This window comes from Salvelinus sp. IW2-2015, unplaced genomic scaffold, assembly GCF_002910315.2.
Source record: "Salvelinus sp. IW2-2015 unplaced genomic scaffold, ASM291031v2 Un_scaffold16374, whole genome shotgun sequence".
NCBI classification, from domain to species: Eukaryota; Metazoa; Chordata; class Actinopteri; order Salmoniformes; family Salmonidae; genus Salvelinus; species Salvelinus sp. IW2-2015.
In genome coordinates this window covers 325,571-340,478 of record NW_019957557.1, presented here as the reverse complement: position 1 = coordinate 340,478, position 14,908 = coordinate 325,571, and the positions used below count along the sequence as shown (strand labels likewise).

General features: G+C 42.2%; 1 protein-coding gene across 1 annotated transcript; it reads right to left on the bottom strand.

The window, feature by feature from the left end:
- Window positions 1–1,088: 1,088 nt before the first annotated feature.
- On the bottom strand, window positions 1,089–13,863 carry LOC112080561 (thrombospondin-1). The gene is made up of 22 exons (XM_024146357.2): window positions 13,682–13,863; window positions 13,458–13,538; window positions 12,759–13,318; window positions 12,390–12,465; window positions 12,089–12,181; window positions 11,866–11,975; window positions 11,417–11,542; window positions 10,700–10,796; window positions 7,221–7,394; window positions 6,939–7,115; window positions 6,672–6,845; window positions 6,292–6,572; window positions 5,957–6,175; window positions 5,756–5,863; window positions 5,201–5,360; window positions 4,964–5,082; window positions 4,253–4,487; window positions 3,858–4,085; window positions 3,462–3,733; window positions 3,250–3,347; window positions 3,003–3,142; window positions 1,089–2,901 (listed from the first exon to the last, which is right to left on the bottom strand). The coding sequence occupies exons 2-22, from the start codon at window positions 13,519–13,521 to the stop codon at window positions 2,894–2,896; spliced, it is 3,519 nt and encodes a 1,172-aa protein (XP_024002125.1). The 5' UTR covers window positions 13,522–13,538; window positions 13,682–13,863; the 3' UTR covers window positions 1,089–2,893.
- Window positions 13,864–14,908: the final 1,045 nt, after the last annotated feature.

The window sequence follows — 14,908 nt, the reverse complement described above, 5'->3', positions numbered from 1 at the left end:
TATCCTTTTGTAAAATCAAATTTCAATKAATCAAATGTATTTATAAAGCCCTTCTTACATCAGCTGATGTCACAAAGTGTTGTACAAAAACCCAACCAAAAACCCCAAACAGCAAGCAATGCAGGTCTAGAAGCATGGTGGCTAGGAAAAACTCCCTAGTAAGGCCAGAACCTAGGAAGAAACCTAGAGAGGAACCAGGCTATGAGGGGTGGCCAGTCCTCTTCTGGCTCTGCCGGGTGGAGATTATAACAGTACATGCCCAAGCTGTTCAAATGGTCATATATTACCAGCAGGGTCAAATAATAATAATGACAGTGGCTGTCGAGGGTGCAACAGGTCAGCACCTCAGGAGTAAATGTCAGTTGGCTTTTCATAGCCGATCATTCAGAGTATCTCTACATGTCAAAAACATGTTGAAAAATGTGAGAGCTCGCATGCAGCTGTGTCTCTCTTTCTCTCTCTGCACTCTCTCTCATAATGGGGACAATTCGTGTAAGTACTTCAGCTCTGATTGGTAATTGTGCACTGGTCTGTGTAGAGTACTGCCTGTCCATGCAATAAAATCTTAGTCCAATGCGCTGTGCCTACAAGAAAAACTCTTGCACAGTTAGTTTTGCATACTAAATCTTGCATAGTTTGTTTTGTTTCAGTATATTACATTGAAAGTGGCTAATATTGTGTTGATTCGATCACAATTCCCACAGTAGAGCGAAACGTMTATAGTGTTAACTAAAGGGGAAAACTGTCAAGTTGAGGGAAGTTTGATCTCGTGCTCCTCTGCAGGGGCTCATATTTATTCTGTGTGGTAGTCCTAGGGAAGCTGTGCGCCCATGTGCAGCTTAAAGGGAACATTGCTCCTGTGATTGTTGAATGTGATTAATGTTCTAAAACTGGGCCTTAGTTCATTTAAATTATCATGCTGTTGACTCTCAAGGATACTCCCTTTCTCAGAGAGCTCCCAGGAATCAAGTCATAGATTCCAGCAGTTGACAGAATATGGCATCTTTCCCTGTAATACTTTGTAATACTGTAGTTATTAAAACTGAGAATATATCCACAAGCAAGCAAAGGACACTCAAACAAAAAAATTTTTCCCTTGTGTATTTATTGTTTGGTTGAGATTACAAAATAACTGACAGAAGTAGAAACAACATTTGGGGAGTAAAACTATGGTAATTTTTTTTATAGACGAGCATCACTAACAGTAAAAAAAGAAAGGAAATATACAAAACAAAACAATATTCAAAGATATCCTCATGTCAGTGTGCAAACAAGTTTATACAAACAGAAACACAGGTCACGTTTCTTGATAAATTATTTAAATAGCATTTATCTACACATATGAAATAACCTCTTAACATAGAACAGACAATCCTAACAATAATTTATCCATTACAAATGCACAGGACATACATAAAGCACACCATATTTATGAAAACGTTTTTATCAATTGCTTTCTTGTTGAGGAATTTTCTGCWACAAAAATATCTTACAGCATACAAATGATTGTACTACAGTGAAACACACACAAAAAAGCCAACCAAATTCTGCTGCTAAAAAGGTACTATCATGTTTTGTTGGTTTCAATAAAAAAAGAATGAGGTAATATTTGTACATAAAGGTTTTCCTTTGTTTTTACCATCAGAAATGTACACACATTCTCAAGCACACAAGTCAGACATACTGTGCAAAAGAACAATGAGATTTAAACGACACCTAATTAGTCTATTTTGGAAGGTTGGTGTGAGGGATAATACTGATAGTACTGAACACTGTTATTAGAGGACTTTTTAGAGGGATTTATCCCGGTTTCAAGATTTCAATTATTTAGAACAGGTTTCTATGAAAATAAGACACAGAGATGAAAAAAGACAAGAGATATCCTAACTCTAGGATCATGTGTCAATACTCTCAAATGGTAACAAACAAAATATGTAATAAGTTATATACAACCTTAGTAACCATAGTCCTTTTAAGGCAGGTTAGACTGACCCATGTGGTTTTTGTCCCTCCACTTATGTCTATACTAAGATGAGAGAAAACAAAAAATATCTTCCTGGAATTCTGGCGAAATAGCAATTGTGTTGTTGTTCGCTAGTAGTCTATATTGGCTTTTGGTGCAAGTCCTGGTTCTATGCTCCTTCCATATATCATCTAGAGTTCTTTCCTGAAAACCACTTGGCAAGCCTGGTCAAACCCTGAGGACATACTTCATACTGAGCTGAACTTCAAGTGTCTACTAAAAGCCAATTAGTTACCGAATATAACTATTTCTAGACTCTAGTTATCTAGAATTTGAAATTGCTAATGCATTGACTACAATTGGCTTAGGTGCCTTTATCACAAAGCTCTTCATGGGTAGCATTCACTCTCTTTGATGGTAACAGTCAATCCATACTGTCCATGGTGCCTCCACAGTTCCTTCAGCAGGTATCTCTGGCCCATTTGTAGAACATCTACTGCTTTCTTCATTTGGAAACAACTCAAGTCCTTTTGAGTCCACAGCAGATCTGAAGTAATGCTCAAAAATAAAGAAAATACTCTTCCCTTTGGACCTCCATCCAGAGAGGGATACCAACTAGTTCAGAAGTGCAGAGATATGGGTCTGAGTACAGCTAGAGAAACAGAKACTTCAGAGACGGAGAGAGACCGATTTCTTCACTGAGCAAAGTTATGCTCAACCTGCTGTTAGTGCAGGGGTCTAGTCATCACAGGGCAGTCAGTTGGCCTATGTCCTGAGGTCAGTCTGCCTCAATGCTGCACACTCGCTCTCCATTCCACCAATGTGCACGTCACAAAGTAAAGAGTAATAAAGATATGGTCCCAGGTCATACGTTACATGTATATTTGAGCAGGTAGATACATTCTTCTAAGAGCCTCTCTCTGGTCTAATTTAAGAATCTGGAGGAAAAAGAGAAGAAAAAAAMATGTTAAATCCCTGTAAAAATTCAGACTCAAAGTATGTTTTTTGTTTGCCAAAACATTAATAAAAAACATCTTACCTCTGCATTCGTATTTGAGGTCTGAGAAGTATGTCATCTCCTGAGAGAAGACATACATGCCTAGTCTGCCACCAGCATAAGTCTTGTCGTAGATATTTCCAGAATCGGCCATGATTCTCTTGCCTTCATACATCACAACTCTAAAAGGAGGGAAGATGACATGAGATKATTAGCTCATGAAATCAGGAGTTTGTGTGGCTTTGGTAAAGGCGGAGGACATTCAGAGCTAAAGGTAATCTGAGCTCACCTGATGAGTCCAGACTTGGGCCTGTGGACCAGGTGCCATCTGTAGGCGGTGTAGTCTTTCCAGCCAATGTTCTTGGGGTCGTGCCACAGAGTACGTACCTAAGAGGAGGAATAACAAAAATACATGAGAAATGTTTCCTACCCAGTGGTTTTCTCTCTCACTGCTCTTAGATATGGCCTGTGCTCGTAATGTGAAGGGAATGCTAAGCGTACCTGTCCAGCAGTGTCACCGGTGTGCCAAAGGGCGTTCCTCAGATGCTCCCCAGGTCCTGTGGTGGAGTTGACTACTTTAATGGACACTCCAGAGTAGCCCTGAGCTCTGGTCGGGGTGTGGGACCAGTAGGTCTGTGTGATCTGCTTCCACATCACCACATAGAACCTGGAGCTGGACTGGTAGCCAAACACAAAGCCAGCGTAGTCATCATCCCTGTCTGTGTTGATGAAGAACGTTCCACTGAAGTCCACTGCGTTAAACTCATCGAACCCTAAAGACAACAAAGAGCGATGGTTAGGACTTTTCTCAATGAACCCATGATCTACAAATGGTAGTTTTTTTTGTAGTTGTTTTCCTTAGTTCCAAAGGTGTTATATTATTGGTGCAGTACATACCAACAGCGATGCCAGGGTCACAGTTGACAGTCTGCACCAGCTCTTTGCCCTGGTGGCGGACCACCCAGTTGGGGTCGATCTGGGAGGTGCCCTTGGGGTCCAGCGGTACCATCTGGAACCTGCGGAAGTCCGTCTCGCTGATGGCAAAGTTCTCAGGGCACACATCGTAGATATCAAGTATGTTGTCTTGGTCAAAGTCATCTTTGCAAACATCTCCACGACCATCACCTGACAGGAGGAGGCAGAGACAAACACTTTGACACTCCGGCATGGAGACAACAGGCTGACCCTATGTTAATCTCTGTGACACTGCACTTCTGTAGCGAGTACTGTATCTTTCTAGATGAATCATTCTATAGGTCAGTTGAATTGAGCTACTGGAGAGTGTGACTCACCATCAGAGTCCAGCTGGTCAGGGTTAAAGGCCAGCCTGCAGTTGTCCTTGTCGTCAGGGATACCGTCGTTGTCGTCATCGTGGTCGCAGGCGTCACCCTTGCCATCTTTGTCGTGGTCGGCCTGGTTGGCGTTGGGGATATAGGGACAGTTGTCCAAGTTGTTCTGATGACCGTCCTCATCAATGTCCTGGTTGTTGTCGCACTTGTCTCCCACACGATCTGAGTCAGAGTCAATCTGGAGGACAACACAATTCATTTAGTCTTCACAAAAGCACATTCTTACACACTTGTATAAGAGAAACTGCTCTCTACTTCAATGCACTCAGACATGATGAATGTATTTCACCACTCATCTCCCTTAACATGAGAAGCGCTATTATTTCCCTCATCTTAAATGTACCCCATTGTCTTCAGGTATTCTAGCAATGCCTCTTCAAACAAGAATKCTGTGTCCTTTCACCTTGGCAAGACTACACACACATACACATTCACATTTCTTCAAAAAGTGGGAATGAATAAGGGGAGGAGGAGCATTGCACTCATTTTTCTCACAGCTTTCTCATTCCTGTCTTTCATTGAAACTGACCACTGATGCATTATGTGGCTACTGTCCTAAAAGGCAGGGGGGCCTATGAAAGTTCTACATCCCTCTAAGGAAGATATTTGATAAGATTGGGTTCTTATGTATTAGAAGATGAAAGCTGCAGTTACCTGGTCTGGGTTGTGCTCAAGAGGGCAGTTGTCACAGTGGTCTCCCACTCCGTCCCCGTCAGTGTCTCTCTGGTCCACATTGTAGACATAGGGGCAGTTGTCCCTCTCATTTAGAATACCTGTGAAGTGAACACACACTTACATCAGTCTATGATACCTTTCAAGAAGGACTTTGATAATGACTGAAAGCACTGAGAAATGTAATTGTCTGGTGCTGGAGTAATGATGATCTCTTACCATCACCGTCAATGTCAATAGCACAGGCATCTCCCTCTCCGTTGTTGTCTGTGTCGACTTGGTCAGGGTTGCTCTCATGCACACAGTTATCACAGCGATCACCAACGTCATCTGTGTCCACATCATACTGAGCTGGGTTGTAGACCATTGGGCAGTTGTCCTATTATTAAKATGTTTGTTAAAGAATACCATTAGTACATTGAAAATACAGTATTAGAGAGTCTATAGTATTGGAAATGGGAAAAACTCTGACTTTACAGCTGGCTAATGTGTAAGTTATTGTGCTGGAATCTGATATTTAACTCTGAGAAACCTAGTGTTTGCTTACCACATAATTTCTCCCTGGCCTATTTACAGTATGCACACTATMAATTATGGGCATAAGGCCATGCTGTTTTGCACTTTTGGCCACAAGCCCAAAATGATATTATGTCTCATATTTCTCCCTGACTCCTKCACTTTCTCTAGCCTAGAAGAGAAATGTTTACTGATTGCTATGTTTAGTTTCTCTGTGGATAACAAAGTCCTGAGCGAGAGGATGTTTTGATGTCTCACCCTATCATCAGGGATCCCATCGTTGTCATCATCGTSATCGCAAGCGTCACCAAGCCCATCTTTGTCATGGTCCTCCTGCCCAGAGTTGGGAAGGTTTGGACAGTTGTCCTGCAAAAACAAAAGGGTTGATTAGAGAGCCATAACCACAATAACACAGTMMAGAATCTAGGAATAGACTGTGTGTAGTGGGGTCCTTCCTACTTTCTTGCAGTGGTAGGTGGCGTTCTCCACACACAGGAGGTCTTTGTTGGGCCATCCATCCAGGTCGGTGTCATCTCCACAGATGTGGCCATTGCCAGCGTAACCAGGTTTGCACTCACAGCGGAACATGGTGTCGCTGAACTGACCCAGGTAGATACAGTTAGCATTCTTGTTGCAATCATGGCTGCCGTCTTGGCAGGGGTTACGGGGTGTGCACACCTAGGGGGAAGGGAGAGATATGTAGGGTTAAGATGTGCTTCTGAGCTCCTAGCATCAGAATAAAAACGAATCCTCGCATTCTTGTATTTTGTCGCAGTAGTCAAAGYCTGTCTCACCTGTTTCTTGGCTGTGGCCTGCTCCACTCCCCTCCCGAAGGGCTGTGGTCCTGAGTAGCGAGTGGGYCAGGCAAGGCAGTTGTAGCCAGGCTCAGTGTTCTCACAGCGGTGGACTCCGTTGAGTGTGAAGCACGCATCAGGGACCTCCTTGCACTCGTCGATGTCCTTGCAGTTGATGCCGTCTCCGGTGTAGCCCACTGGGCATGAGCCACACTTCCAGGAACCATCATCAAAGCTGGTACACTTAGCTCCAMCAAAGCACGGGTTGGACAGACAGCCATCTGTAGACAGAAGCATATTTTAAATACTGAACAATATTGGATTTGTARACTGTTAGGTAAAAATAACAAATGCCATAATCTATTGATAAAAATGCTTACTGATAGGGCAGTCCTCTTTGCCACACAATTGGGATGTTTTGGTGTCACCCTGACATTCCTTCCCTTTGTACTTGGGGGCGGGGTTGTTACAGAGACGCTGGCGAGTCTGGAGTCCACCTCCACAGGTGACAGAACAGGTGTCCCACAGAGACCAGGGTCCCCAGCCTCCGTTAACTAAAGGACAGAGAGAGAGAGATGAGTTACACCTGTATCTCCAGACAGATGGATAGATATGTGCATGTGTTTAGATGCTGCTCTTCTGCATACTTGGACAAGGTGATTCCTGGCAGACCTCTGTCTCTCGGCCCTGTCCTTGGCAGTCTCTGCCTCCCATCTGGGGAGTGGGGGAGTTGCAGAGGCGGATTCGGGTGATGACTCCCTCACCACAGGTCACAGAGCAGGAGGACCAGGGAGACCAGTGGCTCCAGCCACCATCCTGCTTAACTGTAGAGGACAGACATGTCATTATTAATTAATGTGCTATTACAGTACATATGAGAAGGATGTTACTGAGAGAGACTGTAGAGTAGAAATGGTAGGTTTACTCACAGCGCTTGTCACATTCCTGAGGGTAGCAGTCGCGGGTCTGCACAGAAGTGCCTTCGCAGTTGCTGTTGATGCGGTCGCAGGAGCGACCTCGCTGCTGGATACCCCGTCCACAAGACACAGAACAATGGGTCCATTCAGACCAGGGGGACCAGCCATCCTCAGCATAGTCACTCGCTGGGGGCAGAGAGATAATGAGAGAGCTATTACCACAGCAGAGCTCAGCCAGGGGGGCAAAGGATTTGTGAAGAACAGTGCCTTTTTAGAATCAGTTTAACCCAGGAGATTTGAGACTTGGCATTCCAAGGTCAGGGAATGTGAAGGACTGAGAAAAGTTAATGAAAAGTAAAATGGAAGATATTTGGCAAGTTAAAATACAGGCAGGTTGTCAAAAAAGTTTAACTTCTAGGGCCTCCTAAGTGGCGGAGCGGTCTWAGGCACTGCATGGCGTCACTACAGACCCGAGTTCTATCCCAGGCTGTGTCGTGACCGGGAGTCCCATAGGGTGGCACATAATTGGCCCAGCGTCGTCCGGGTTAGGGGAGGGTTTGGCRGGGGGGCTTTACTTGGCTCATCGCACTCTAGCGACTCCTTGTAGTGAGCCGGGCGCCTGCAGGCTGACTCCAGTCGTCTGTGTTTCCTCCTACACATTGGTGCAGCTGGCTTCCGGTTTAAGGGGGCTGGTGTTAGAAGCGCAGTTAGGCGGGTCATGTTTCGGAGGATGCATGACTCGAACTTCGCCTGTCCTGAGCCCGTTGGGGAGTTGCAGCGATGAGACAAGATCGTAATTGCATCGCAATTAGATATCACGAAATTGGGGGGGATATACAGTTGAAATCGGAAGTTTACATACACCTTAGTCAAATACATTTAAACTCAGTTTTTCACAATTCCTGACATTTAATCCTAGTAAAAATGGTCTTAGGTCAGTTAGGATCACCACTTTATTTTAAGAATGTGAAATGTCAGAATAATAGTAGAGAGAATGATTTATTTCAGCTTTTATTTCTTTCATCACATTCCCAGTGGGTCAGAAGTTTACATACACTCAATTAGTATTTGGTAGCATTGCCTTTCAATTGTTTGACTTGGGTCAAACGTTTCGGTAGCTTTCCACAAGCTTCCCACAATAAGTTAAGTGAATTTTTGCCCATTCCTCCTGATAGAGCTGGTGTAACTGAGTCAGGTTTGTAGGCCTCCTTGCTTGCACACGCTTTTTCAGTTCTGCCCACACATTTTCTATAGGATTGAGGTCAGGGCTTTGTGATGGCCACTCCAATACCTTGACTTTGTTGTCCACAACTTTGGAAGTATGCTTGGAGTCATTGTCCATTTGGAAGACCCATTTGCAACCAAGCTTTAACTTCCTGACTGATGTCTTGAGATGTTGCTTGAATATATCCACCTAATTTTCCTGACTCATGATGCCATCTATTTTGTGAAGTGCACCAGTCCCTACTGCAGCAAAGCACCCCCTCAACATGATGCTGCCACCCGCGTGCTTCACGGTTGGGATGGTGTTCTTCATCTTGCAAGCATCCCCCTTTTTCCTCCAAACATAACGATGGTCTTTAAGGCCAAACAGTTCTATTTTTGTCTCATCAGACCAGAGGACATTTCTCCAAAAAGTACGATCTTTGTCCCCATGTGCAGTTGCAAACCGTAGTCTGGCTTTTTTATGGCGMTTTTGGAGCAGTGGCTTCTTCCTTGCTGAGCCYCCTTTCAGGTTATGTCGATATAGGAGATAAGGCAAAGGGTGGCTACTTTGAAGAATCTAAAATATATTTTGATTTGTTTAACTTCTCTAGGATAGGGGGCAGCATTTTCACGTTTGGATGAAAAGCATACCCAAATTCAACTGCCAGCTACTCATCCCCAGAAGATAAGATATGCATATTATTAGTAMATTTGGATAGAAAACACTCTGAAGATTCTAAAACTGTTTGAATCATGTCTGTGAGTATAACAGAACTTATTTAGCAGGCGAAACCCCGAGGACAAACCATTCAGAATGTTTTTTTTGAGGTCACTCTCTTTTCTATGGATTTTCATTGGGAATACAGATTTCTAATTGACCTTCTTGCAGTTCCTACCGCTTCCACTGGATGTCAACAGTCTTTAAAAACTGGTTGAGGGTTTTTCCTTTGTGTAATGAAGAAGTACGGCCATCTTGAACGAGGGTCACTCGAAGTGTCCTGTTTGTTAGAGGCGCATGACCAGAAAGCTAGCTACAGTTTGTTTTAATCCTGTATTGAACACAGATCATCCCGTCTTCAATTTGATCGATTATTTACGTAAAAAAATACCTAAAGTTCTATTACAAAAGTAGTTTGAAATGTTTTGGCAAAGTTTACAGGTAACTTTTGAGATATTTTGTAGTCATGTTTCACAAGTTMGAACCGGTGTTTTTCTGGATCAAACGAGCCAAATTAATGGACATTTTGGATATATATCAACGGAATTAATCGAACAAAAGTACCATTTGTGATGTTTATGGGACATATTGGAGTGCCAACAACAGAAGCTCGTCAAAGGTAAGGCATGAATTATATTTTTATTTCTGCGTTTTGTGTCGCGCCTGCAGGGTTGAAATATGCTTCTCTCTCTTTGTTTACTATGGTGCTAACTCAGATATTAGCATCTTTTGCTTTCGCCGAAAAGCCTATTTGAATTCTGACATGTTGGCTGGATTCACAACCAGTGTAGCTTTAATTTGGTATCTTTCATGTGTGATTTAATGAAAGTTTGATTTTTATAGTAATTTATTTGAATTTGGTGCTCTGCATTTTCTCTGGCTTTTGGCCAAGTGAGACAGTAGCGTCCCGCCTAAACTCAGATTTTTGGATATAAATATGAACTTTACCGAACAAAACATACATGTATTGTGTAACATGAAGTCCTATGAGTGTCATCTGATGAAGATCATCAAAGGTTAGTGATTCATTTTATCTCTATTTCTGCTTTTTGTTACTCCTCTCTTTGACTGGAAAAATGGCTGTGTTTTTCTGTGGCTATGTACTGACCTAACATAATCGCAAGGTGTGCTTTCGCCGTAAATCCTTTTTGAAATCAGACATGTTGGCTGGATTCACAACAAGTGTAGCTTTAATTTGGTGTCTTTCATGTGTGATTTCATGAAAGTTTGATTTTTATAGTAATTTATTTGAATTTGGCGCTCTGCATTTTTACTGGCTTTTGGTCAAGTGGGACGTTAGCGTCCCACATATCCCAGAGAAGTTGACACTTTTTTGGTTACTACATGATTCCATATGTGTTATTTCATAGTTTTGATGTCTTCACTATTATTCTACAATGTAGAAAATAGTAAACATAACGAAAAACCCTTGAATGAGTAGTTGTGTCCAAACTTTTGACGGGTACTGTATATATATATATATATATATATATATATATATATAAGTTCAACTTCTAGTTCAAAGTCCAGCTCACAAAAAAAAAGTACTACAAAAAATAATACTCACGGTTTCCACAACGTGGGCAGCACTCTCCATCAGGCACGGTGGCGTTGGCACAGGGCATCAGGGGGCAAGAGATTTTGCGACACACAGTGGCAGAGTTCTGTAGAGAAGATTGCTGGGATTAGTAATGGGTTTGTCTCCAGAGCAGACTGTCCGGCAACAGCAAAGGAAAATAATCTGGATCATTAACTTTGCATTACGCAAAAGCGCTTGCTGCTTTGCCAGGATTAATTGCTATGTTTGGGAACATTGGGATGATCTCTGGCTAGGGCAGGGGGTTCACCGCTATGCTACCACCCCAGTTCTGTGCACCTGCACTGGGTTCAGGCAAGCAAGGTGCTGGGGGGAAGGATAGTGGCAGTGGGAAAGGCAGAACAGAGGGTCTCAGCAAATGTCCTAATTAAAGACGCATTCTTGATACCTATCCAAATAGATAACCCTTAGTGAGAGAGTAGGTGAGAAAGAGAGGGGTTTGACAGGGCAGACCCCCCCCCACACTGCTTTATTGCCATTCTCTCTAACATCTCATTAGAGGTGAGGTGATGGATAGCAGACGGACACTGCCTGGTCACACAGGGGCTTTGGTTAAGTCTATAAACATAAGAGCCCATTAGCACCTTATTACAGAAGGGGTTTAGGAGCTACTGCCTGGTTTTCACACAGTTTACTACTGGCCGGATTACTGGATAACTGCATTCCAACAAGTGTCATGACACCTACCTGGCAGGTACACTCTGTGCAGTCGTCCACAGTCCACTCTTCTTTGTCCTTGTGCACAATGCCGTTGTGAAGACAGATCCCACTGTGGATGTTCATCTGGTTCATGAGCAGAGTGCTCTCCTTATTCTGCAKAGAGAGGGGAGGTAGAGAGAGGAGCATGGTTTCAGACACGAGGATGGAAACTTTTACATAGCCAAGGTTCCAGTAGAAATGAATCACCTACCAACATTGTGATTAAGACATAGCTTGATTTAACTGAAGTAAATACAAATTAAATGACAGTCAAACATATTTGTGTACTCATATGGGAGTCATTAGGGATCTGGCAGGGAATGCCATTCCAGGGACAAGTGGCTGTGCAGTGGAGAGGTTTTAACTGGGAACAGATAGACTAGAGAGGGAGGGAGAAAGGATGACAGTGCGCAGACCAAGCTGCTTCCMGTGCTTACCACTCTGTTGAGCTCATTTGACAGCTGCTTAACAATCACACCAAGGCCCTTGAGCTCCTTGAACATGCTGGTGATATCCTCACAGGAAAAACCACAGACTTGCTGAATATCTGGAGAGAAGAAAAGCAATCAGTTAGTTACCTACCTCCTTCACATTAACAGTTGTACACAGACCAGTATTAAGCAAATTACTTTGTCCATGGAGTGTGAAGTCTGGTCTCACCTTTGGTTTTGTGGCCAGTGTAATCAGACCTTATTGCTGGGCTGGACCCATTTACTGGGTTGTCCAGTGTCATGACATCAGTCAAAGTTGCAGCTGGAGAAGAACAGACATATTAATTTCCACAAACAGCATAATAACACCCACTGTGAATTGGCTTTAATGACCATAGCAATAGAGTTACTATTAATTATGTTTGTTAATGGAATGCATTTAGATGTGTACAATTAACAAGCATTGGATAACATATACCATACATAGTAATTCCAACATTTAAATACAAAAATAACGTTTATACACTTACAGTTTTGGCATCCCTTATTGCGTAAAATCGCCTCCAAAGTGGTTCCAAAAACGAAGCGCACGTTCTGAAGCACTCCCTGCAGACGTACACATTGCATTTGGAGTTAGTCCATATCCACACATTTACATCTTTTCAATACTTTTCCTAAAGGATCATAATAGCGTATTTTAATTTTAATTTCAAACATTAGGCTACATGTCTGTGAGTGTGACTATCCTCGCGCACCAAACGCTGCGCTGCTCGCAATAGCCTCAGGACAAGGTAAGTTCACAGACTTACTCAGACTATGCTATAACTAACATTTATTTGTATACAATTACAACATTATTWGCAATGTATTTATGAAGTCATAAATTAATTCATATTTACCATAAATCTATCTTTCACAGCTCCTTTTCCGATCCTCAGACGGGCAATGTCGGCAACCTCATGCGTCAGGACCTTTTGGATGGGCACATCCATTTCTGATATATTGATCTCTTCACACCCGACGAACAGCTGGGCACGATCCTCCTGAATGAACAGCGTGATATTCTTCCAGTGTCCAGTCGCTAGATCCGCATCTTCTATGGACACTACCTGTTGCTTGTTCCCGGTAGAGTATACCACATCCAGAGTTTGCGCCTTGCCATTAGAAATGATTTCGAATATCGGTCCTGATCCGTCATCCTTCTCCACAGTCAAAAGACTGCCCCTGGTTTTCTTGAACTGCTTGAAGTTGACCAGGAGAAGGAATCCCCTCTCAGCTTGTATCGAATCAATGAGGTCCCTGAAGGAGATCTCGGGAACCGGGGGGATCAGGTCTGCGTTCAGTATCTTATAGGCTGGGCTGTAYGGATCTGCGCCTTTTACCAAGGTAACTCCTTGGTGCCTTTTGTTCACTTTCACAAGCTCGAATAGGTCGTATACACTGTTATCATCTCTACTCTCTGTGAAGGGAGAAACTGTAGTGAGTCTCTATGGGCAACTTTAAGTTCACAGATAAACTATTGCCAGACCTTTTAACAGAATAATTCCATTGTTGATTTGAATATTTCTATATTTAATAAAACATTTACAAAAACTCACCTGCCACCCTGCTGCCCTCACAATTCCAAAGCACCAAAAGGAGAAAGACTCCTGTCAGCTTCATCTTGAAACCCCAGAAATCTGTTTAAACCAGAAGGTAGAAACACAGTTAAATAGGTATTGTCATTTACACACTTCTAAAGATTCCAGTCCAATTATAAAAACGTAATAAAAAGCTTATAATATATTATTCGAAGAAAATATTATGATTAGAATTTACCGACCTGAATAAAATAAATAAGTCACAGATGGATAAGTTGAAGAGCTTCGTTGTCCCGTTATTTCTTCTTTAATTCTCCAATTTATTCCATGTGTTAAATAGTCTTAATCTTAATGTTCGCTAAAAACTCTCAAGTTCGTTCTGTCTTTATTCCGATGCTCAGACTATTCTACTAACACTGTGGACATAAGTGCTATTTAAATAGTTTCGTGACATTCCTGAGACAACACTTCCTCCAATCAGAGCGCAGAAGGAAAAAGGGACGKGCTTATTACCTCAAGAAGCTGAGCGTAATATCCGAGACATACTTTCAGAGCCGATTTCCATCAGCGGATAAATATTTTATAGATGGACAGGGGCCAAGTGGGGCAACCCGTCATTTCCTGTAAAAAGGAYCCTACCTTATTTGTGAAATATGCTTCTCTCTTTATTTTCATTGTCGCTTTTTAATACATTTCATATAAAAWGGATCAGAATAAACCATGTAGATCCCCTTAAAAAAACATATGGGTGAAGTTGTTAGGCCATATGTTATGGAGAGAATAATATAGAAATGGAAAAACATTTACTTTAATAAGCTATAATGGAAAATATATCATATCAATGTATGTGAATAGGCCTATGTCTGCTTTTTGAGAGGATGTGTATTGCTGGTCTATTCATCCTGCCATTCACAGTTCCTCCACRGAGAGCCGTTGTGAGTTTAGGCTACACCTTTGTGTTGGTCAGACTTTTCACTAACACATACACAGAGTATACAAAACATTAAGAACACCTGCTCTTTCCATGACAGTATACAGTGCCCTCTGTAATTATTGGGACAGTGAAGACTTCTTTCTTCTTTTGGCTCTATACTCCAAAAGGCTTGAAATCAAACAATGACTATGAGGTTAAAGTGCAGACTGTCAGCTTTCATTTGAGGATATTTTCATCCATATCGGGTGAACCATTTAGAAATTACTGAACTTTTTGTACATAGTCCCCCTATATTAGGGGAGCAAAAGTATTTGGTGCCATATTCATAGCATGCAATGACTACATCAAGCTTGTGACCCTATCTTGAATAATGATGATTTAGAAAGTATAGACACACAAATATCATACCCCCAAGACATGCTATCCTCTCACAATTACAATAACAGGGGAGCTTACCATTTTGGGGTGGGTATGATATTTGTGCGTTTGTAACTTTCTCACTCATCCTTATTCATGATTCATTCTGGATTATCCA